Consider the following 26,900-nt stretch of genomic DNA (forward strand, 5'->3'; position numbering starts at 1 on the left):
TTGGTGAATGTAACTTGCTTGCTGTAAGTTTGACAAGCGTCAAAGACATGTTGATGACATTATTTAACAAAAAATCAAATTTGAAAGGTTTAGTGTATTTCCTCTAGAAAGCATAGGATGAGAATCTATCCTTGAGACTTGTGGGCAGCCTCCCATGCATTAGTAGTTTAATTAAAATTTTGTCCACCAATAAGATAAGATCAAATTTTTTCTTTCCATTCAATAAGTCCTTAAATTTTATTAATGGATGTGTGTTTTATACTTTATTCTTGCTTTTATCCAACAATGCCATCTTGTCGACATGGTTACTTTTGTAGAGAAAAATTGATGCAAGTTGATGTTTTGAATTATGATGTGTTTTTTTGACTCTCTTTTAGGTCTTGGATTTTTGGGATGGAGGGGGGCAATTCATCAATGCCCTATTGTCTTTGAGATGCGTCTATGTGGACCCTTGATATAAATAGGTTTGCTAGTATCATTTCCAAAAGAACTTTTATGTTTTGTTCTTAAGCTTTAGTGTTTTTTCTACTCTAAGAGATGTGTAGTTCTAATTTGAAAAATGAACACATCCTAATGCAATGGTAGCTTTATTTGTCTAGGTGTCCCATAGGTGGCTTTTTGAAATTAAGCATGGTGTTTTGCATGTTATAGAGGCAAAAAATTGTTGGAAATTGTTTGCAATGACAGATTATAGGCAAGGGAAAACCCTCCCTTGGGGTCGTTTGTACTCTTGTTCTTCTTGATTCTTGAATATTGGGTTGCCCATTAGGAGTATCAAAATCTTTTTGTGGGTCTCTTCTTTGGTTGTTGAGTGTGTACCTTCTTTGAAGGCTTGGAAAGGTGATTATTATTGTTGAAATCAAAGGTGATTCTTGGGTTATTGAGACTTATCTAATAATACTTGATTCATCTTGCCAAGGCATGCTTTCAAGATGGCTCCCTAGTAAGTGTGAGGTACCATGTAGGAATTTAGTAATGGCAGCTCAAAAATTACGAAGCAAGATTTTCCTTTAATTCTATCCCTTTGGATGCTAAATCCTTAGGAATTCTATCCAAATATACTCCAATTCTTGAATTTGAACAATCTCTTAACACCAATATGAAAAGCCCCACATGTATTTTGATCTATTTTCTTACATTGTGTCATTTTAACGTTGCTTCTTATTGCATTGCATTTTCTTTATAGCTGTCCATATCCTCCAACTTATAGTTTTTGGCTTAAGTGTTCTCGTTGTTCTATTATAGGCCTTGACTTGATAGGCCATCTAAGTTCTTTGTATTCCCTATTAATTGTATCAGTTAAGAGAGGCTCTCTACCTTTGCTATATTTAGAGGTTGACATATTAAAGACTTTATCTTAGTGTATTCATCTAGTGAACTCGATGCGAATCATACCCTCCCTTTGTTTAGGTCATTTTCACTCCACTTAAGCTCAAATTTTTCCTTTTAAGATAAGTTTTCCTTTTCTCAAATTTTTTATTTAGGTCAATTATTTTTCTAGCATCCCAACACACTTTCCTTTTAAGAATTCATATCCAAAATATGCCCTCTGAAGATTGCTAAAGACTACATTTCAATTCTCACAATGGAAGTTTATCCAAGTAGGAACAATTTAAGGCCAAATTGATTGGATTGTTTCACTTTTGTTTTAGCAAGTTCGTCTCATAAATGTTAGATGGCTGAAGCTTGAAACTATATATGCTAGGAAAATTAGGGTAACCACAAATATCTCTAGGTCCTCTAGCAAAGCCAATCTAGGCTAACAAAACCATGCCGAACCTAATAAGTGACCAAGATTATTGACACAAAATTATAGAGGCTACAAAGACATGGAACGCGAGAATGATCCTCTGCTTGGCAGTATCCCTCACCAAATCCATGTTTGTCAACACCTATTTACCTAATCACATCCATTTGCGCTCTTCTTATTTCCAATTCAACTTCTTTCCTCATATGTAGTTCAACTTTAATGACAAATTCTACTATTAGTACTCTATTGTATATTAAGATGATGCCGACTGAATTTTTTCATCATTGTAGGTCAAGAGTGCTCATTCTCATTCATAGTCTTTATTTAAAAGTTTTAGGTGTAAAACATTGGGTATTAAATGTTTTTAAGTTCAATCGCCTTTCAAATTTTTGGTCTATAACACGGAATATTTATTTGAATTGATTTCGGGAGAAAAATAGTAATAGCATACTGTGATCAATCAAAGGTGTAGCTTATTCTTGAGTTTCATGTAGAGATTTGTGTATATTCTTACATGGTTCAGTGACATGTTTATAAGTTCTACAAGGTTGCAATGATGGGGAATAGTGACAAGAACATTTTTAATTGTTTTGGACATTGAAAGGACCATGGACAAAGCAGATTGAATATAAAAGATCGTCTAGGTATTTACATGAAATGAGTTGGTCCTGATTTTTAGTATTCTACTAACTTCTAAGTACATCTTAGCTAGAAATCTTGACAAAGCATTTCAAACAAGTTTTCAGGATATTAGCAGGGTGCAATATTCACGTAGATTCATACGAAATGGCTATAATGACTTGTGTACATCACAGTCTTTGAGAGAGTGAATTATTTTATACTTGATTGTTCCTGGGAAGATGAATACAATTGATTGACCTCAAGAACAAGGCATTAGCCTGCTACTGTAGGGTGGAGGGATAGCATCCCAGCAGGATCAATGGGCCGGGCAGCATCTGCATTTTTTAGTAACATAGGGGAAAATAAAAAATTTCTTAAACTAATTTTTGTAAAGATTGAGCTCAAAACTGATCTTGTTTGTTCCTGAAAATCTAATTGTAGCTGTTGTGAAAAAGTCAATATAACAGCTGTTGCTATCTAATTTGTTTGGAACTTCAATTCCTCAAACCAGCTATGCTGTCCAATCTTTCTAAAGACTGATCACCTTAATATAAGCTTTTATTATCCAAGCTGTTAAAATACATTACATAACAGCTGCCTAAATAGGCTTGTAGGCCATAATAAACTTCATACCCATATAACAAACACATGTACAACCAAAATATTACATGCTTTAGAATAAAAGACCTAATCTACCTTATTTGAACAGACATAACAACCATTGATTTGTCATTTATCAGCATCTAATTTGTCTTATACCCCATAATGACTAAATTAGATATAATCCCAAATATATCTCTGCCAAGGGGCTTGATTATTATATCAGCTCTTTTGTCTTCAATAAAGGCCATAGTAGCATTGCTTAGGATTGGGATTAACCTGGCAAATCAGAAGTATAAATGGAATTCAATCACTTAGGATTTAATTGGGAAAATCTGGGTAAATGTAGAAAACATCGAAAAATACATAAAATAGAGGAAAATAAATGTTTCTATTGTTATTTCAAGCCAATCAAAGGGAAGAAAATGCTGCTTAACCATCTGGTGCAGCCCAAAACAATTTTTATTTTTGCGTTTCCAAAAACTAAAGCAGGGTTTTGGGAGCGGTAACCCACAATGGGGTTGTGGGGTGGAGCCCCATCACTAACTCCAAACAAATGCATTCAAGGCCATATGGACCTTCATGATAAATGCCATTTTCCATAATTTAATAACTTTTAACTTAGCTCCAAACCCTTCAAAAAATGTGGGCGTTGTGGCCATAGAGTGGTAATTGGGTCTTAAATGAATGAGAATGAAACTGATATTAGATGAAGGATGAGTGCCCTTGACTTTGCCTATAATCCATCTAATGCCTGGTTGGTTTGGTAAAATCAAATTCTGCTTCAGAAGCCCAATTTTGCAACATAAAACTGAGGTTTTTACTTAGAAACACTTTATAGCCAGACTGCAAAAAGCTGTTTTATTTGTGAATAAACTGCCCTCGTTATTTGTGTTGGTGAGTGAATGCATGTAATGTCCCTTTTCTGAAATAGGATTTAATAATAAATAAATAAATAATAAAATATTATATACTACAATTACAAGTTAATTAAGTTTAATGAAAAGTCAAGAGGCATGCTATGAAAAGTTGTGACTCCCTCAAGCATGAGATATAAGAGTTCATTTGAAAGAGGACAAGGAGGAAGGGAAAAAGACGGGAGCATAGGAATTAAGGAAAGGTAAATGGAGAAGAAGGAATGGGAAGTAAATAAGGAAGTGATTCTCTCAAAAAGGCAGAAATGATGAAGGGTTATGACTCTTTCAAAAGGTAATAATAATGAAAAGTTGTCTCTCTTTCAAAAGGTGATAATTATGAAGGTTGTGACCATTGCAAAGGGCAGACATGGTGAAGAGATGTGACTCTCCCTCACATTGGAAGATATAAAAAGGAGAAGGTCTCATTTGAGGAGGACATCCAAGGGATATCAATTTGGAGAATAATTTATTATTCTCAAAGGGCAGCAATGAAGAGTGATGACTCATTTCTTATGAAGATGTGTGAATTCCCACAATTGACAATGTAAAGAAGAGATTAATTCAATTGAGAAGGGGGATTTGGAGGAATCATCCATAAAATCAAAGAAGACAAGAAAGTCAATGGATCAAGGGAGAAATATCCAATATCAGAATTAATAAGGGAGAAAATTAGCAGACTTCAATATTTACAAGGGCAGATTTAGGGCAATTCCAAAAGGGGACATTACAATGCACAAACTGGTTGTAATGTCCCCTTTTGGGGATATACCTGATTTTGCCCAAAATAACAATTCCAAATACAAGGTATTTACAAATAATATTCTATTTTATTACATAATTGCAATTCAATTTAGAGAAAATTGTAATCAATTAATATCAAACATTAATGTCAAGGATCTACGATCATATACAAATAACCCCTATTGGAAAACGAGCATCCTAAATGCATTGAATCCACTTCTTAGCATATTTCCAACAGCCAACCATATTAGGGATTTAATGGGAAGGCCCGGTAGGATGCCCGGAGACTGTTCCTCACAATTAAGGCCAAGAGCACAAACAACCAACCAAGTCAAATTCGACTTCTTGGTCCACAAGCTAACCAACTTGGGGTGGGCTACTTAAATGAAGGAAACTGGTACTGCTGCACCTCCCTACCATGTTTCCTTACTAATCTAGATATGATTGCTTGGAGGAGAATTAAATGAATAATTACTAATGTTTCTTGATGGATTGGCAATTTAATTCAATAAATAAATTAAATATTCATAAGAGTTTTCATTATAAAGAATATATCCAACCGTATTGCATACCAATCACTTTGCTAAATACAGATGGCTGCCTTTTCCGAATTCAATTTAGATCTCGGAATTCTGATCTTCATCGCTCCTTTTCTCTAAGTGGTGGTCTACCTTATATAGACCTCAAGAGAGGATGAAGAGTCACAACTCTTACTAATAATGCTACCCTTCAGAAATGATGCGTCTCCTCTAAATTAATTGCTGCCCCTTCATCTGATTGTGACTCTTCTTGGGATCGCTTCTGCTTAGGATTTGTTTAAAGATAAATATCCCTATGCTTAAACAGATCGCCAATCAGGAGATGAGGGAGATCTTTGAATATATATATATATATATATATATATATATATATATATATATATATATATATATATATATATATATATATATATATATTATTTAATTTATTGATTATTTCTCACTTAAGGATTGAAGCATGATAATGTCTTATGGCGGGGGCATGACACTGGCGGTCCTATTTAGATTAGATTGTTAACACCTCTAGTCCACAATTAATCACAATATTGCCAATTTATACTGCTATATATGGGACAATAAGAAAGATGATTTAGTTATCAAATATAATGGTGATGAACTTCATTATGTTTGGTTCTGACATGATTGATTGGGTTCTTCACCATCACAAGAACACTTTAATTGTTGCAGCAAACTAAGGTTGGTGTTATTTGGTCAATTGAAGATCAACCCATATCCTTTGCAACCACATCTGCCTCACAAATTGTATTAACAATGGCCTTATATTTTGTTTCATGGAAGAGAAGCAACCATATGTCGTAGCTCACTCTATCAATATGTTTCTTGCTATTATTACAGGACAGTAATAAATACAAAAGTTTTCTAAATACAAAAGTTTTCTAAATACAAAAGTTTTCTTTATCAACCAGTTGTCAAATGTTATAGGGATGAACTTCAACATCCTCATGTTTGGAAAATGTAGGCCGCTTACAATAAGTCTTTATTTTGGAAGGCACTTTTAACATCCATTTGATATACTCTTCAACCAAATTAAATACCAAGTGAGAAACTGATTGAAGGTTACTATATTTGTAGTAGGGGCAAAATTAATTTCATGTCCAATTGTTCGTGTTTTGCATTTCTTTTAGTGGCAAGTCAAACTTTGTACTGGTCAAAGAACCATCTGATTTAGCTTTTATCTTCTAAAGCCATTTACAACCATGCGAATTCATTCCATGGGGCAATTTATACAACACCAAAGTTTTGTTTTACATCAAGCTCTCGTATTCCATCTTTGTGGCAACTTCCATTTAATATTTCTTTTGGCCTCATTATATGTGCTAGGTTCAAATACCCATGGAACAACATAAGTAAGATCAAATTTTACCTTCTCATCACCCTTGCACAAGTTGTTTCTGTGATTGTGTAGATTAGCCCCTTCCATTGTTTTGGCAATTAATCCTTCACTGTGGATAATGCCACATCAGGCAGGCTATGTTGTTGGGTCCTTGTGAGGTGTAGGTATCATCTCAGCCCTCGCTAGATTTCCTTTGAACTTGACTCCTTTGATGTTCCTAGCCCCAAGCCTTGTTTGATTTCCACGTTGGAAGTATTTCCAGAATTATTAGTAGCATTTTTTTATACAACACTATCTGAAGATTTACCATCATTAGAGAAGAAAGACATGTTTCCATTTACAATAATTTTGTTTGCAAAAACACTGACCTATATGGTTTGGATTGTTCATTATAGCCAACAAACGTAAATGGTTTTCTCTTTGCATCTAATTTCTCTTTATTGTAGGAATTAATGCAAAAGCAATGCAACCAAAATTAAGAAAGTTACTAACACTTCCTTGGGAGTGATGTAATGTCCCTTTTTAGAGCATTTTCTATTTTTGCCTTTAAACAGTAATTCTAAGTCAAAAATGATACTTGTATTTATATTTATAAATATAACTTAATAAAAATTATGGATTTATTATAATATTTAGTTTAATTACTTTGACATAATTCTTAAAAAATAGACTTATCTTGATTTTCTGCTTTAATTCTCCTTTCTATTTGAAGCTATTTTCCTTTAATGTTTGTCTTTGATATCTAGAAAAGTTGTGGGTTTTCATTCTTAGGACTCTTACTTTCCTTGAAGGGTTTTTGTTTTCTTTGGCTGTAATAATTACTTGCAAAGTCACATGATATTCATTCCCCATTTGATCCCTTTTCTTCTTGTTTGATCTTCCTTTTATAACTTTTTCCTTCCAAAAGTCAACTCGTTTTCACACATCGCCCCATTGCAAATAGGGACCCCCACTTTTCGCTTTTCTTAGGTGTTTAGTCGTCTTTTAGTTTGGCCTTAGTCGTTAATCTTTTCTTATGGGAGGAGGTTGGTTGTTGGTCCGAGATTGAGGAGAGTTGCAAAATGTTGTCATAAGAGCAAGAAAGGTTGTCAAGGTCACAAAGTCGCAAAAGCTATCAAGCTGTCAAAATGTTGTCGTGTTGTAGGGTTGTCAGGAAGAAGTCAAGGTGAGCAATAAAAAAATTTGAGATTTTCTCCTTGGGGTCGTTTTTCCACCCTTTGGAGAGTTGATGAAATCAAGTGTTGAGCGATGGAGTTTGGTTGGCAATAAAATTGGAAATTTCCTTCTACATGTCAAATTTCCACTCGTGGAAACTGAGTGCAAAACTGTTGAGACATGGACCAGCTAGGACTCGAACCTAGGACCTTCCATATGCTGCTGGAGTGCTCTACCACTGAGCTACTGGCCCCTCTTGGACCAGTCCATCGTCGGTCCGGGTGTGGCTTATTTCCAACACCAACATCCCCCCTTAAGCCACACCTCTCGTGTGCTTGGGGCTCCTAGCGTGGACCTGGCTCTGATACCATGTTGAGACATGGACCAGCTAGGACTCGAACCTAGGACCTTCCAATTGCTGGAGTGCTCTACCACTGAGCTACTGGCCCCTCTTGGACCAGTCCATCGTCGGTCCGGGTGTGGCTTATTTCCAACACCAACAAAAACATGAGGGAAATCAAATCTTCCTAGTGGAGATTGATTTTCCACTCGAAGAGGAAATCTACAAGGTAAAATTTGGTGAAGGTAAAAATATTCCTTGTAGGGTGCGAATTTCCACCCCCCCTTGTGATCTTTGAAATACAAGTCAATGGTGAATAATTATAATAAAATTTTAAAATTAAAATAAATACAAGTATAACTAAATATAATTAAATTTTAATTAAGTTAATGAATGGTCAAAAGACATGAAATGAAAGGTCGTAACTCCCGCAAACATGAGATATAAAAGGGAGAAGAGAACCTCATTTGAGGAGATAATTTGGAAATCAGAAGTGCAGAACTGATTGTGAAAGGTTGTGTCCCTTTCAAAGGGCAGAAATAATAAAGAGTCGCACTCATTCAAATGGTGCTAAGGGTGAAAAGGCCTGTCTTTTGCCAAAGGGCATACAAGATGAAGAGGTGTGACCTCTCCCCCACATTGAGTGATATAAAGGAAAGGAATCAAAAGCCTCCAGTGATATGACAAACGATCAGACCAGATCAGCACTGTTATTAAGTTACAGGCATCAATTAGCCATGATAAATTATATTGGGTTATAGAATAAGTAGATCAATAGAATCATCAACCAACAAGTGGGGTTAAATTTTCAGTCATAGAGCAATTAAATCATCAATGAAGATGTCTATATTGAATGATCAATGGAATGAAAAGCAAGAGATCATATCAGACATACAGATCTGCAATTAGTATCCAGCAGACTAATAATCATAGAAGGGAAACAATTCAATTAGCATCACTGCTCATAAAGAGCAGATCAGTCATAAGATATAAAGCAGATCAGGTAATCATTCGGAATCAAGCATCGAAAGAGAAAAGTAAGTCAATCAATCCAAACAGAATATCTGATTTCATAATTAATCAAGTTAAAGTCAGTACTTTGACAGGTGCTCGGGCAAGATTTAGGGCAATCACAAAAGGGGCAATCACAAAAGGGGACATTACAAGTGGTATCAGAGCATGTTCCTGCCAGCCCGAGGGAACAGAGAACAAATTTGCTTGATTGTTTGCAGCAAAGAAGATAAGCAGTGATTACTTCATCAAGTCTGGTTGACTTTCTCAATATATACACAACAATTATCAAGCACATTGAAAAGAACATGTAGTGATCAGTTTATGAGAAGATAAATAATAACAAGGGCAGTGATTTTATTAAAGACCTTTAAGGCAATCAGCATAAAGCATTGATTGATTAGAAGACAACACATTTGTTAGTGATAAACAATAAAACAGTGACAATTACCTTTTAAAAGATGGTGAGTTCTTTCATAATAAATAGAAAGGTAGCAGTGATTACAAGAGGAAATCAAATTGAATGAAGACATCAGGTTTATTAAGATAATGAGAGTAGTAATTAGCAAAGGGTGTGGTCTGTTCTTAATAAAGAAATTATGATTATTTATAAAAGACATAACCTTTGAAAGGTTGTCTCTTCATCAAGTTGCCTCTTTTGATGAGTCTATAAAAATGATTGTGAATTGTGGTGGAGGAAAGGGTGTGAAGAATAAAACAATATATCAAAACACCAGTAAGAAAAGAGAGAATTATAAAGAGTTAACTTATGCAGATTTGTATAAATTGATTGATTAACTTATCTTGTGGATAAAGTGAATTGGCCCAAGAGATGGTTCTGGTCCTGGTTGGATGCTCCTGCCTCTTGTGGATAAAGCGATTTGGCCCAAGTGGTGGTTTTGGTCTTGGTTGGACGCTCTTGCCTCTTGTGGATAAAGTGAAATTGGCCCAAGAGATGGTTTTGGTCTTGGTTGGATGCTCTTGCCTCTTGTGGATAAAGTGAATTGGCCCAAGGGATGGTTCTGGTTTTGGTTGACACTTGTGCCTCTTGTGGATAAAGTGAATTGGCCCAAGGGATGGTTTTGGTCCTGGTTGGACGCTCTTGCCTCTCGTGGGTAAAATGATAGATTGATTGGCCCAAGGGATGGATCTGGTCTTGGTTGGACGTTCTTGCTTCTTGTGGACTAAGTAAACTATATCTACATGTGTATGCTTTTATCTATCCATGTGTCTACTTCGTGTATACCTCGTGTTTTCATGTGTATGCTCTGTAATTATGTGTATACTCTGAGTTCGGCATATCTACTATGTGAATATTTATGATTACTGATTTCTATCATTGTAAATTCTATTTTTTGTTGACCTAGAAAGATGAGTTTATTTAGGAAAGAATATTGCAATTAAGGTCTTGCATGTGTGTCATGTTTCTAATACTCTTCTCAATGAATGAGGATTTCACCTTTGTTTGTCTCAAGGAAACAACCAAACACAGTTCTTATGATTACAATTGATGAGAGAAAACTTGTCAGATTACAATTCTTCAGGGGTTAGTTAGGAATCCTTGCATTAGGAAAAATTAGTTAAATTGATCGATTGCTTGAGGACAAGCAATCTTGAGTGGGGCGGATTGTAATGTCCCTACTTTGAAATACAAGTTAATGGTGAATAATAATAATAAAATTTAAAATTAAAATATACAAGTATAACTAAATATAATTAAATTTTGATTAAGTTAATGAATGGTTGTGACTCCCTCAAACATGAGATATAAAAAGGAGAAGAGAACCTCATTTGAGGGGGATAATTTGGAAATCAGAAGTGCAGATCTGATTTAAATGAGGAGTGCAGAACTGATTGTTAAAGGTTGTGTCCCTTTCAAAGGGCAGAAATAATAAAGAGTCGCACTCTTTCAAATGGTGCTAAGGGTGAAAGGGTGTGTCTCTTGCCAAAGGGCATACATGATGAAGAGGTGTGACCTCTCTCCCATATTGAGTAATATAAAGGAAAGGAATCAAAAGCCTCCAGTGATATGACAAACGATCAGACCAGATCAGCACTGTTTTTAAGTTACAGGCATCAATTAGCCATGGGGAATTGGATCATTTATAATAAATTATATAAGCAGATCAACATAATCATCAACCAACAAGTGGGGTTAAATTCTCAGTCATAGAGCAATTAAATCATCAATGAATCATGAAGATGTCTATATTGAATGAACAATGGAATGAAAAGCAAGAGATCAAATCAGACATACAGATCTGCAATCAGTAATCAGTGGACTGATAGTCATAGAAGGGAAACAATTCAATTAGCATCATTGCTCAAAGAGCAGATTAGTCATAAGATATAAAGCAGATCAGGTAATCATTCCAGATCAAGCATTGAAAGAGACAGTCAATTAATCCAAACAGAATATCTGATTTCATAATTAATCAAGGTAATGTCAGTAGACTTTGACAAGCGCTTGTGCAAGATTTAGGGCAATCGCAAAAGGGGACTTTACATAGTTGATTTTCCACTCTTGGGTAATTGAGAAATTTTAAGAAGGAAGTAAGTGGGGGAGAAATCTTTATCCTACAGGCCGATTTTCCATTCTGGATGAAAGTTGCCAGTAAAATAGAATGAGGAAGATCAATAAACATGGAAATTCCAAATCTTCCTCCTTTCTTGTGTTTTTCCACTCCTTCCTCCTAGAGGTCAAATTTCCAACATGAAAGGTTGCGACTCATGTTGCAAAGGCATATAAAAAAAGAGAGACATGAGCTATTCCTTCCAAATCAAATTCAAAACTGCTAAATAAATTTGCTCCAAGAACATTTCAAATTCGCAACAAGGAAGAGATATTCTCAAAATCGCAGCCAGCAATGAGGAAATTGTAAATTCTAAATTCAATCAAACTTTCCAGCATCTAAAGGTGAAGTTAAAGGCAAAATTCATCAGCTTGTAGGGAGAATTTGTGGGGCAGACTTTGTGCGAATTGTAACAGACCTGATTCAAATTTCCAGATCAGACCTAAGACAAGTGAATTTTCCAACGGGATGAGGAGATAAACACCTTGATTTGGGGTGAATTTCACCAACACATCGATCAATTTTCAAATCTGAAATATCAACATTTCCAGACTTAAAGAGAGTCGATTTCTAGATTAGAAAGGGTTTGAAAGCTTGTTTGATGAAGTGTTAATGTTATTGTTAAGGGTGTATAGGATTAGAATTTCCTTTATCGCGTGTTTTTTTGGTTCACAATTGTTTCCTTTTTAGGTTTGGTGCAATGAATGATGTGCATGGGCCATGGAAAGAGGAATTTCACAAGAAGAAGGAAGATTGTGTTCAAGTTCAAAGAGTCAAATGATAGGCAACAATACAAGGAAAGGAAAGCATTCACACTTCAAGAAGGAATTCGAGAAGTGTTCTACAAAGGTAAAGGTGATATGAGGATTTAAGCGCATGGAGGAATTACATTAACACACTCAAGGCAAAAACAAAGAATCTCAAGTATACCAAATCAAGAAGACTTCACAAGGGGAGCTTGCACTTCAACATCAAGACACGAGTTCGAGGTGGCAACATAAAGAAATCAAACATTCATGATGAAGAGAAGATGTTTTACAATCTTGAATTTCCTCCGGAAATCCAAGAATTATTGCTAGTACAATCAAGCTGAGGTGGGATCCAGTCATCATCAACCCACTCAAACTCTTCCAAAACAACATGTCCAGATGCATTGAACCTGACTCATCTTAAGGAAGACAATTACACATGCGACCCATGGCATTGCATTGGAGTTCGTTCAACATACCTAACCTGAATTCCAACTGGTTAGAATTCAAAGAGGGACATGTGTCCAATTTATTGTAATGATTTCATTGGCCAAAGCAGAGTTTGTTTTAGAAAACCCTAATTAGGGTTTCATTTTGTAATCTTGGCCATTGATTTGAGAATTAATCTAAGCCTTCAAATTGTATTGAGACCTTTATATAAGGCTCAAACCTCTCATTTGTAAGGGTTAATAGATAATAGTAGATCAATAGTTAGTTGGTAAGCAATTAGATAATAATTAGCAATAGAGTAGGAGGAGGAATCTTGTAATTGTTGTCAAGTTATGTTAAAATCAATTCAATACTTTCATTGAAGTTATGGTGGATGTATGTGTTGTGTTTCCACATTTTGCATGGTTCCTTGTTACTTTTCAAGATTAATTAAAGTTCATTGATTATGGTGGATGCTTATGAAGATATTTCGATGAATTCCTTGGTTCATACTTTTTGTAGTTTGCTGATTGTAAGCTACAATGTAAAGTTAGCCCTAGCTTAATTATTGTGTTAAGTTTGATTGCGGATACTTGTTCAAGTTGCACCAACATTGTGTATTTGAGTGATCTATTTGCAGTATGAAAATCTTCCTTTTCCTTATAAGATTGCATCAGTCTTGTGTAGTTGTTGTCATCATGGTGAAGCAGGATTTGATTTGAGGGAATTTGTCTATCTAAGTAACATTCATCATCATTATTGATCTTAGGAGTAGTGTAGTCTCTCCAAACCCTTATCCTCTTTATCTTTATTTTCCAAGTCGAAGTTGAAGTCTAAGTTACAACAAAGTTCTAGCAAATTGTAAGTCCCCTTATGATTCCAGCAAAATGACATCAACATGCTGAGTCTATCCACCGTGTAAAGTAAAGACCTGACTATCGGAACCTTGGAGTCATCTTGTTTGATCACATAGTTTAGCACTCGAGAGGTCTTTGTTCAAGAGAGGATAGAATACTCAGTATTTTATTCTGTGTTGCATGGTGTCATAAAAAACACATGAACAGTCCCTTGATAAACAACTTTAATTATTATTATTATTTTTTTAATATTACTTAAGCCTTCCTTTGTGGAAATTACATTTCTCTTTGCATTGAGGACTGACATTAATTAAGAAAATTGTAGCATATTCAATGTTATAGAAGGTAAGCAGTGATTAGTTGAAATATGAAAACCCAACCAAATCTGACATGCTGTCACAAATGGTCTCCTAATGTGTTGTGCTTGTCTTAAAGCTGGTAATGTACACCTTTTTTTTTTTTTTTGCAATTTATTTGCCAATGGAAATCACAGAAGATCTTGCAAATAATGGAACTTTGTTGTCGTTCAGTTAAGATATTAATTTTCAATGAGCATATGTCTGCTGTTACAGGTTTCTTGAAGGATAAAATTTCCAAATAGATGCTTCATTACATTACATAGCTAATCAGATGAAACACAACATGAAAATACCTTGAAATAGAGTTGGTGAAGAATGTGCAGGTCTGCTGTTTCAGTTTTTGCAGGTTATGACAGTGATAAACTATCTTCAATGCCACTCTTCCAACACACATGAAAAATCTTTTAGCTATAGCGATAGGCCAAAACATGCATCCAGCTCTACAAAACACTTTAAACTCACCTCCAAACGAAACCCAACTACTAGAAGTATACCCAGCACTAACAAATCAACCTCCAGTCTCACCTAGCTGCACTAAAAATGTTGCAGGCCATAGAAATAATTAACAGCTTGTTTGAAACAATCAATTTTGGCTCCTTATACCAAGTCAATAAGCAGAAAACATGCCCAACTCTGTCATAAAGGTCTTCAAACACACTCAGCAGTTTGGAAACAACCAATTTTGGCTCTTTACACAATGTCAATAAGCAGAAATCATGCCCAGCTCTGTCATAAAGGCCTTCAAACACACCCAACAGGTCTGAAAAGTGTATTACAGCAGTGAAATTGCACTCCAGTGTTGAGTAAAACACCTCCACTAAGCATTATGCCATTTCACACAATTCCAGTTTCTCACAACAATCTCCAAAAAGAAAAGAGTCAACCCAGAAATCTGAAAATAAGTTTCATTCATGTATCGACAAAGAGGTGGCACTTATGCTGGAAAAGACTGCACGCCCAGCTTCAGGAAAGCCTGTATTGCTTCGTACAGTGGTACAGCCACCTATGAATAAAGTTGGAACCTGCAAACAATGGGGAATACTGACAACCCAACCCTTGATGATTTTTGGAACCTCAGCACAAATTTCAATGCAAAACATGTGAGGTATGAATAGCTAGGGCATACTGCAAACTACAGCTGTGGCCAACAAAGGGGACTCTGAAAACATCTCCAAAAAGAAACACAAATCTCTGGAAATGGTCATAAAACAGGCACCAAAAATATTGCAATCAAAATACCTTGTATGTCTTCATTTTTTCTCAAACCATGACTCCGGAAAATCTATGAAAACCAGTGTGTTTCCTGCGTGAAAACTAGGGAGGATCTTTCATCACCGAAACTAGTGTATTGGACAAGTGTTTCCGTCCTCAATATCTTAGAGGAACTTCTCTGTTTATTACAGCATCATCCTGTTATGTGTGCAACATCTGAATGAGAGAAATGAGAGCCAAAACTCCAATTTATAGAGTTTGGAGGGAATTAGGGAAATCAAAATTAATTTTATTTTCCCTTGAAAAAGTCCCATAACATTTTTAAACAACCTAAGTACCTCACATCACCTAGGCGCCCAACTTGGGGAACAAGAAAGCACATTTTTAATATTTAAACACTAAAGTGAATACTAAAATGCCACTTTATTACTTTAATGCAAATGTTAAAATATTATCAACCCCCTTCCAAAAAACTCACCAAGATATCAAAAGCGGAAGTTGACCATGTTGGAACATAACTGATGCTGAAGGATGATGACTAACTGAAACAAGCACTGACAATAAATAGTAGTCTATCCAAGGACTGAGGAGAGCAAACTCATAAAAGACTAAGAAACAAGCATTGACTATAAATAGCAGTGTTCTCCAAGGATTGAGGAGAACAAACCCAAAAAAACCCAGAAAGATTGGTGCTGAAATGATCACTTACTATAAATAGCAATGTTTTTCAAAGATTGAGGAGAACAAACCCAAAAAACACTTAAATCGCCACAAAGAGCATTTTCACCAACTAGAGCACCATTGAACTCCAAACCATCACCAGATGCCAAGAAAACCATTAGCAGAGCTCTCTTAGAATGCTAGAAATCATCCAGCCCACCTGGAAACCTTTGGAAAACCCCAAACTCTGGCCAACGCTCACAACACTTGATGATTTTCGGAACCTCAGCACAAATTTCAATGCAAAACATGTGAGGTATGAATAGCTAGGGCACACTGCAAACCACAGCTGTGGCCAACAAAGGGGACTCTGAAAACATCTCCAAAAAGCAACACAAATCTCTAGAAATGGTCATAAAACAGGCACCAAAAATCTTGCAATCAAAATACCTTTGTATGTTTTCATTTTTTCTCAAACCATGACTCCGGAAAATTGTGATGTCCCCACTTTGAAATAGAATTTAATAATAAAATTAAAACATTAAATTAAAATATAAAATAATATAATTAAATATAATTAATTAAATATTAATTAAGTTAATGAAAAGTCAAAAGACATGAAAGCAAAAGTTGTGACTCCCTCAACAATGAGATATAAAAGGGAGAAGAAAACCTCATTTGAGAGGGGTGGATAATTTGGAAATGAGAAGTGCAGAGCTGATTTAAATAATAAGTGCAGATCTGATTATGACAGGCTGTGTCCCTTTCAAAGGGTAGAAATAATGAAGAGTTGCACTCTTTCAAAGGGCGCTAATGGTGAAAGGGTATGTCTCTTGCCAAAGGGCATACATGATGAAGAGGTGTGACCTCTCCCTCAAATTGAGAGATATAAAGGGAAGGAATCAAAAGCATCTAGTGACATCGCCATTGATCAGATCAGATCAGAATTGTTATCAAGTTACAGGCAGTAACATTTGTGTTCTTGGTGGTATGCATGGGGATGTGCTTAATATGTATGCTTAGTATATGAAGCCTGATAAAGTTATGCAGAATCTAGTAATAATATTGTTATAAACTGCAATATGTATGACAGTCATACTTAATTTCATATATATTTATAATACATGAGAAGTTAGTGTACTTATAGTCTAAATCATGTTATTACTGTCAGTATTTAAGAAGATGGGGATGAGATGTTCCAAACAGGGGCAGTCTAAATCCAAGCAATAGGTTAAGTCCCAAGATAGGGTGGGGATCAGCGACCCGTAAGCCTTGAGGGTATAGACCCAAGATAGGTAAGGGCTTGGATCTGTAAACTTTGAGGGAACCTATTGTAGTTGGTCTCTAAGTGCTTTGGTAACATACGTAAACCCTTCTCCCTTAACTGAAGTAGTAACAGGGTTTGATATCTATATTAATAATGATATTAATCATCTAATGAGGAAAATAGATAAGCACTTGTTAATAACAAATTGAAGAATATCAATCAATTTTTAATATGTTGAAATAGATCAGGTAGGGGACATTACAAAAATCTATGAAAACCAATTTGTTTCCTGTGTGAAAACTAGGGAGGATCTTCCATCACCGAAACTAGTGTATTTGACAAGTGTTTCCATCCTTAATCAATCTTTAGAGGAACTTCTCTGTTTATTAGAGCATCATCCTGTTATTTGTGCAACATCTGAATGAGAGAAATGAGAGCCAAAACTTCAATTTATAGAGTTTTGAGGGGATTAGGGAAATTAAAAATTATTTTATTTTCCCTTGAAAAAGTCCCATAACATTTTTAAACAACTTAAGTACCTCACATCACCTAAGCACCCAACTTGGGGAACAAAAAAGCACAATTTTAATATTTAAACACTAAAGTGAATACTTTTATTACTTTAATGCAAATATTAAAATATTATCAACCCCCTTCCAAAAAATTCACGAAGATATCAAAAAAGGAAGTCGACCATGTTGGAACATAACTGATGCTGAAGGATGATGACTAACACCGAAACAAGCACTGACAATAAATAGTAGTCTATCCAAGGACTGAGGAGAACAAACTCATAAAAGACTAAGAAACAAGCATTGATTATAAATAGTAGTGTTCTCCAAGGATTGAGGAGAACAAACCCAAAAAAACCCAGAAAGATGGTGCTGAAATGATCACTTACTATAAATAGCAATGTTTTTCAAGGATTGAGGAGAACAAACCCCAAAAAACCTAAATTGCCACAAAGAGCGTTGTCACCAACTAGAGCACCATTGAATTTCAAACCATCACCAGATGCCAAGAAAACCATTAGCAGAGCTCTCTTAGAATACTAGAAATCATCCAACCCACCTGGAAACCTTTGGAAAACCCCGAAAACTGGCCAACGCTCACAACACTTGATGATTTTCGGACCTCAGCAAAAATTTCAATGCAAAACATGTGAGGTATGAATAGCTAGGGCACACTGCAAACCATAGATGTGGCCCAAAAAAGGGGACTCTGAAAACATATCCAAAAAGCAACCCAAATCTCTGGAAACGGTCATAAAACAGGCACCAAAAATCTTGCAATCAAAATACCTTGTATGTTTTCCTTTTTTCTCAAACCATGACTCCAGAAAATCTATGAAAACCAATGTGTTTCCTGTGTGAAAACTAGGGAGGATCTTTCATCACCAAAACTAGTGTATTTGACAAGCGTTTCCATCCTCGATCAATCTTAGAGGATCTTCTCTAGTTTTTACAACATCATCCTGTAATGTGTGCAACATCTGAATGAGAGAAATGAGAGCCAAAACTCCAATTTATAGAGTTTGGAGGTAATTAGGGAAATTAAATATTCAAATATTTTATTTTCCCTTGAAAAAGTCCCCATAGCATTTTTAAACAACTTAAGTACCTCACATCACCTAGGCACCCAAATTGGGGAACAAAAAAGCATTTTTAATATTTAAACACTAAAGTGAATACTCAAACGTCACTTTATTACTTTAATGCAAATAATAAAATATTATCAACCACCTTACAAAAAACTCACCAAGATATCAAAAACGGAAGTTGACCATGTTGGAACATAACTGATGCTGAAGGATGATGACTAACACCGAAATAAGCACTGACAATAAATAGTAGTCTGTCCAAGGACTGAGGAGAACAAACTCTTAAAAGACTAAGAAACAAGCATTGACTATAAATAGCAGTGTTCTCCAAGGATTGAGGAGAAAAAACCCCAAAAAACCCAGAAAGATTGGTGCTGAAATGATCACTTACTATAAATAGCAATGTTTTTCAAGGATTGAGGAGAAGAAAGCCAAAAAAACTTAAATCACCACAAAGAGCCTTGTCACCAACTAGAGCACCATTGAACTCCAAACCATCATCAGATGCCAAGAAAACCATTAGCAGAGCTCTCTTAGAATGCTAGAAATCATCCAGCCCACCTGGAAACCTTTGGAAAACCCCCAAAACTGTCCAACGCTCACAAAACAGTATGGCGTAAAAAATGGGGACATTACAAAGCTCTTACATGCATGCCGCACATCTATGACCTTAAATGCAAAGGTCTTTTTTGAAATGGTTTTTAACAAGGTTGCATGGGTACTCGTACCGGAGACTTGGACGCGTATCCCGCACCGGAAACTTGGTTGGAAACGTCTCCATAGAGAGGAGACTTCCCGCTAACGTATCCACCCATCTCCCACCGTCTCCAAGCCAAACAAAAAAAAAGGAAACCTTAAAATGTAAAAAAAACAAAAAACACAGGCAACAAAATAATCAAAATGTAGTACAAACGGAAGAAAAAAAAGCTCAAAACAAATGTAGGCCACAAGGATTTCTTAAAACGTTGCAACAACCATTACTAAATTATTATATTATATGTAATGTCATTATATTTAATGTTCAATGTTGTTATATTTTCAGAATTTCTATAAATTATTAAATTATATTTAAAAGAAATTGGCGTCTCCAAGTACCCACCTCTCCTATTTTGAAAAAATAACCGTACCAGTACCAGCATCAGCCTCCAAAGTCTCCAAGTACCCCCGTACCCGTGCAACCTTGGTTTTTAACAAAGCAAACAGAAAAGAAAACTAAGATCAAATTTGGAAACAATCTATTTGCAGAAATTGAAATAATTACAAATGGGCCACCAATTTGTGAAACCTGACAACTGCATGTTACTCAACTCAAGAGAAGTACTTGCAGAGACTCTTTGCGATATAATTGCCTCACCTTAACTCTACCCAAAACTCAAATCTAAACGAAATCCTATTTTACAAGCCAAAGCCCTTAAAATGAACAAGCGTCCGAAAAAATAGTGCCAATACCAAATTAAATCTGCATGACATGAAAGGTTGATGCATGTCATTGTCATAAATGTGTGCCTAGGAGGAAACCCATTCTACAACAGAGGTGTAGTTTGCGAGTAGAGTGATTAGCCCTTACCTGAAAAAATCGGAATGTAATGCTAATCTTGACATTCTAGAACTGACAAGTCATCAGAAGATGTAATTATGCCATTTCACAGAAGCAGCTGTCCAGTTGTTCTGACAATATTAATGTCCTTAGACCTTTTAGAGGTGCATGCATAGGTGGCTAAGATGCATGGGTTGTGCGGCTGTGTGAGGATGCACAAGGGAAACAACAGGGTTTGCTATGCGTTTGGCACAAGAGAAAGCTTTTGTGTTGGCTAAGATACTCTTGAATAGACATGTACTGACCAGCAAGGTTCGCATAAGGCCAAACAATGTTGTGCCAACATGCATAGGGTGTGTAGGACACCAAATTCCTGAGGCAAAACAAAACAACATGCATGCAACTTAAGCCTGCCTGCAACAAACCACCACACAGAACAATGTGTGTGTGCTTATTTTATGCATGCATGCAGCAAACAAGGCACACAAATATTTCTGGTTGATGCAAAATTGTGCCAACCCAAGGATGCTCCCACATCAAACACCCTTGGTAAAAAGATTGTGACTGCACATTTGGCCACCCAGGTCAGCTTACTACAGCTTTAGAAATCCTCAAGTCTTCCTTGGGCTCTGTATCCATCCAACAAATAAGATATTCCTTTTACTTGCTCCATCAGGTCTTCCTGTCAATGCTGTTGCTATTTTGTTAATCTCCTTTTTCCAAACTGGTGGTCCATTGTTTATGCAACATTTGAATCTTTTGGTGCATGGTTGGAATACAAATTACATACATTGAATATCACTGAGATATCCAACCTATCTGATAGCGATCTCATATGTGTTCACAGAAAATCTGGATATGATGTGGCATGGACCGATCTTTCTGGGCTTTAAGGTTGTTCATCCTTTGGGTAACTGGTCTTTTCTGAGATCCAACATGACTAACTCACCCTTTCAAGTCTTCTTCTTCCTTTGCCACTCATCTATGTGCAACTTGTAACTTGCACTGTTCTCCTTCAATTGCTTCTTGACTTGGCATGAACCTCCATGTGCTGCGTGAACTTGTATTTTGCACTGCTCTTCTTCAATTACTTATTGACTTGGCATGAAACTTCTTGTGCTGTGTGAAGTCTTTAGCCGCTATTCTTATGTGCTTGCCATTTTTCACCTTAAACAAATCTCTGACACCTTGTGGGGATATCTAATACATCGCTGGAAATGACATCTTTCCTGATAATCCATTTATTGAGCTACATACAAACTCTTCTTGTGCTAACAAAATTCCCACTACATAGGCTTCTCACCAACCAGACATTTAAGTAGATTGCTAAGATTCAAATTGAAAACCTCTATCTGTTTGCAGATAATATGTAGATCTTTAATTGAGTTGTGTGTCCATTTTTCTCTAAAGTGCACCAGAAATGGCTTAGGAACTTTGTATCCCAATTTGTTGTAATGCTCCATGGTAACATGTGCAACCACATTATCTCCTTGAAGAACAAATCCTCTATCTTGGATGCATCATTTGACTCTAATAAAGAATGAAATTTGCCATTTTAGAAAATTTGCCCACCACTATGACGATAGTCATAATCCCTTTTGTGTGCATGGCAATCCAAGGACAAAATCCGTAGAAAGTTTGTCGAATGGTCTATTTGGTGTGCACAGTGGCTTGTACAGCCTCATTTTTTGTGTGATTCTTTTTGCAGTTTGGAAAATCCTACATCTTTTCAGAAGTGTGAATATATCTTTGTGCAATTCAGTCAGTAGTACCTGTCCTCCAACATGGCCCATGTCTTGTTTGGGCCAAAATGTACTCCGAGTCCACCTCCATCCAATGTAACTTTTTGACAAGGTTAGACCTCATTGAGTTCTGGAGGATGCACAAGTATCGTCTCCTGAGCAGATATCCTTCTTGCATAAGTCTACTTCATGTGGGCCTCTTTCTGCCCCCGGGGCTTCATGTTTGTCTGCCATGTATCCTCAACTTTCAGATATATGGCACACAAATTCTTCATCACCTTCAGGTCCACAAGTTTAACTGTTATTTGGGACATCTGCCTCCTGCTCAAGGTGTCTGCAATCTTGTTGGTTTTACCTAAGTGGTGCTTCAACACACAAGAATAATCCTGCAGATGCTCCATTAAGATTAGGGAAAAAAATATGGTGATTAGTTTGACAAATTAAAATTTTCAGTTTTGATTATGTGGTAATTTTAAAGTAAAACTAGTCTTTTTAATGACTAGAGTTAGTCTGACTGAGTCCATCTGGGCACAAAGTTTTGATGTATAGGTTGACTTATAATCTTGTTCGGTGACAGTTGTAAGACAACTTTGAAGGTGCCATTTTTTCATCTTTTCACACATATCATGTACTGTGGAAAACTCTTAGAGCACACTTTCTGCCAGTGCAATCTTCTTTCCATAACTTTGCCCCTAATTTTATTTTACACCCTGCAGGTCTTTAATGAAGGCCGTTAGGTTTAATGTTTATGAATATACTGTGACCTCACAAGGTGGCTTACTAGGCTAACATGGTAAAGATCTAATGCTGTTATCGATTTTTTTCCTAAACTGTATTGGTTGACACCCTCCAGTTTGCTAGTGAAGAAAACTATGATGCCGCGGACCTATGTCATGCATAGTGTCTCAAGTGGTTTTGGTGACCTTCTATCATCTCAATTGCTTTTGTTGCTTTCCATGATGATGAGTTTGATGATGCAAAAATCGGCTGTTCATTTCTACACCAAAATTCTGTTATTTTGTTTGCTAGTAGTAAGATATGTTACATTTCTTGTAAGTTCATTGTTTTGTTGTACATGGCAGTCAACTTAAGCGGGAAAAGTTTGCTGCTCGTTCAGCAATTGTTCCTCTCCTTCAAGCAGAAGAAGATGAAAGGTGGGACTGTGGTTTTTTCCATCTTTGCCTCCATTTGACTGTGGCTTATGTAAGGAAATGGTGAAATATAAGTGGACAAGATGCGTGTCTTTCTTATCTAAACAAGACATTGTTTGCCTGCTCAGATTTGTCAAAGCTTGGAAAGCTTATTTGGATGAAGAAGCAGAAATAATGAAAAATGTCCCAGGTTGGGAAGTAGGCAAAAATGTTTATAATTCGGGAAAGTGGATGCCTCCTGCAACAGGCGAGCTTCGTCCTGAAGTGTGGTAGTCCATGTTTGGCCTATATGGTATTTCAGTTACAGAATAAAATTCTTATCTGGTTGGCTACCAGCTTCCTGAACATAAATTTGAGGAAGAGCTATGAATTTCCTATCTTCTCAGGTTACTGTATTTTTGAAATTAATTTCTTATGAAGTAGTTGTGCTTTATTGTAAAGATAACTCTCGTGTTAAACATTTATCTGCACTTATGCTAAACATGGTGACATACTTTGAAGGAATAGGATTTTTTTGCTTACAAAACCAATGGTTTGATTTGCTTTGATGAATGCAATATGCATAGGTCAAAAAAAGAAAATTCCTTTACTAGGACTGCAAACTTATAGAAACTGTAAGGTGCCAAGGTCTGAACTAGAAGTTGCCAAACATTCTTGCCTACATGAGCATTTATGCCAAGGGACTAAAAATCTGTGCACGTACCAGGCAACCAGAATAATCGATTTCTAATTTTAGACTTCTCAGTACAATTTAATGATTGCTTTAGATAATTCACTTGATCAAAATGGTCTCTCGACCAAAATTAATAATGAGCAATTTGTGTGCTGTTGATAAAATTGCCCCACAAATGAGATAGATACTCATGCCACTGGTTTTCCCATGTATGTTTTTGTTTTTAAATTTATAATATTATTGCAAAAGTATTTGCATAAATCATGAAATGGGTACAAGAGATTTACCAAAAGACGACAATAATTAACTGGCTAGCTACGTTATTGATATACATTGCTCAAACTTGTAGTTTACGTCCCCAAACATTATTTAGGGTTACATACCAAAGCATACTAATCCCTCCAATATGCATATACAAATAAGCTTTATTCTTCAATGCTTTTTAATTTCTATTTGAGGTGGTGAGAACACGAATAATTTACAATCAATGGCTTAAAATATGATTTATGTCCTCATTAGACACAACTTAAGGCATGGCTTTTTTGACAGCAGAACTTGATAGCGACAAACAGAACTTGACAGTAGCTATTATACACAAAATTCAATCATAACCTACCTCCATTAATTAATTGAGCAAAATGATGATATATACTCCTTGTTCCAGAGTTTTGGGACAGAGGATCGAGGGATCTGTAAGTGCCCTAAAATGAACAGGCATACCTGGAAGGTCCAAAGGTGACTTGATGGCCCAACATATGACCCTATCTGGTGTTAAATAAAAAGTGAAACAATTGATCGGTTGATTCTAACGAATCTAATCTAGTGGGTGTGTTTTGATGCCTCTGAAGGCTACTTGCTATCCCTATGTTCTGGTTGCTTGCTTGTACGCTCTATTTTCATGTTTTCTTGCTTGCTGCAAACTTAGTTTTCACCTTTTATTGACACATTTATCCCCATGTTTATCAGTTTGCCTTGATAATCATGCAAATGCTTCAACGAATGCCGGTTCATTGGAGCAACTTAATTACTGGTAAAACTGGTGAATGTGTGCATTACTTTTGTCGTCATGATTGCATTGGTTCTGTTCATTTTTGCATTATTTTGTCTTTGAACTCTGGTTCTATTGTTAGTAGAGTGCACCCGACATGCCCAAACTTAATTCTACTATAATTATGGATCCAATAATATTAATGGATCTTGGCTTGGTTTTTTTAGAGAGATCTCTTCTTTGGAATTCCTAGCTCTACAAAAATAGTCTTGCCTCTTTCAAAAATAGTAGTTTCATTCTTTTTTTTAAAGTGATAAACGATAGGTGAAACAATATTTTCAAACAGTCCATAGCTTTTGTAGTATTAATACTATGATTTATTGATTTATTAGTTCATCACAACCTCTAGGCTCCTCATACAGTCAATCTTAAGCATCATTGAGCCAAACAACTCTCAAGCTCTTCTCAGTAATAACTTTATTTGTCTCTTGGTATCTTCTTGCTTTGTTTCCTTGTGCTTTTTCCACAATCAAAAGGGAGACCCTTAGTTGGGAAGAAGAGTCAAGAAGACAATAAGTTGGATCCTTGAGGACAACACTGCCCAATTAGCTCTTCTTATACTTAGGATCATTTTTGTCCTCGGCATCATGATTCTAATTATTTATTTTTGTTTAGATTAATTTGCTCAATAGATTAGATTGAAATTAGTTTTAAAGTAACTCACTTAAGTGCATTGAATTTGTTACATATAGATTAGGATAGCTTAATTTTATTTTGTTTGATTAGATTAATTTATTGCAAGCAATCATCTACAACAATATCTTATTTTCAAAAACTTCAAAACAAACAAACAACTTCAAATTGCAAATAAAGAAAGTCAACATCTGTGGGACAAATCAAACCAAACTCATTCATTACCATCATTTTATTGAAAAACTAGTACTATATTGGAGAATCAGGGAGTGTTAACTATTGATTGTGGCTGGTGAAAGCAATTATTCCAAGAGAAAAATAAAGCTTCAATTAATTAGTTGCACGTTTAATTTTTTTTAATTAAGAGTTTGCAGGTTTCACATTCAATTGTACAAAAGAAAATGATTTGTCATCTTGCTAATTTTAGTATCTAGGTTTATGATTCTAAAATAGAGTAGTTTTGTTTTGTTGTATGTAATCATATTAAAACATATAATAATATACAAATAAATTTTAGTTTCATAATTTGTCTTAACATTGTTTATGCATTTATTTTAAACATTCAAACACATTTTGAAGCACAAGAAAAATATTACAAATTTTAAAACAAGGTAAACAATTAGGTCCTTTTCATTTGGGGGAAGCATAAAGCTCCAAACTTATTAAAAAATCATACTAACATTCAAACATTCTAAACAAGTTCAAATTTTTTATCTATTATTTCATGAAACTCTACACATTGTAATGTCTTGTTTATTCTAATTATGGATTTAATAAAGTTAACTTTTACTCACTTTTAGGCTTGAATATCGTTGTGACATCCTCCTTCAATTGACCCACATAAATTATAGGTTTGAAATCATGGCACTAACTATAGATCGCACGTGTCGGTCCTTAACTAGAGTAATTTATTATATCAGTCTATTGACATAAAATTCATCAAACGAGAGGTATACAATGCTTTATTCAAATAAGACCTTACAACTTAACTTTTGATGGTAGCCTGGAACCCTAGGTGTAACGACTTATAATGTCTAGTATGGTGTCAGACTCAGTAAGGGTGAATATTTGGTGTGGACAGGTCTGTTCATCCTTAGGATTAGGCGGTTTTATGGTGTAGATCTGTCCTTCCTTAGGGTTAGGCATTGTGTGTTGACTGGTAAGGTTGAGGCGATAGTAGGTTTCAATACATGCGAGTGCCTAATTTGATTTATCCTTATGCCCTATCCTATCATGCTCATGGATTGACTCGATTTGTCTCATAGAAATGGTAAGTGTGTTAGACTTGTGTGAATATTGTTGTCATTGATGTCAAACTAGTTATTAGGTTTGGACCAGACAATATATGTAGTTTTGTGCTATCCAAATTTGTTCGGATATAT

At 35.6% G+C, this 26,900-nt stretch overlaps 1 protein-coding gene across 1 annotated transcript in view; it reads left to right on the plus strand.

The window, feature by feature from the left end:
- Positions 1–23,690, plus strand: part of LOC131031619 (NADH dehydrogenase [ubiquinone] 1 alpha subcomplex subunit 13-B) — a 28,198-nt gene extending 4,508 nt beyond the window's left edge. Inside the window, exons 2-3 of the mRNA XM_057962789.2 lie at positions 23,096–23,167; positions 23,293–23,690. Coding sequence (XP_057818772.1) covers positions 23,096–23,167; positions 23,293–23,437 — 217 coding nt within the window. The 3' untranslated portion in view covers positions 23,438–23,690. The remainder of the gene's footprint in view (positions 1–23,095; positions 23,168–23,292) is intronic.
- The last annotated feature ends 3,210 nt before the right edge of the window (positions 23,691–26,900 follow it).

This window comes from Cryptomeria japonica, chromosome 6 (assembly GCF_030272615.1).
Source record: "Cryptomeria japonica chromosome 6, Sugi_1.0, whole genome shotgun sequence".
Lineage (NCBI taxonomy): Eukaryota > Viridiplantae > Streptophyta > Pinopsida > Cupressales > Cupressaceae > Cryptomeria > Cryptomeria japonica.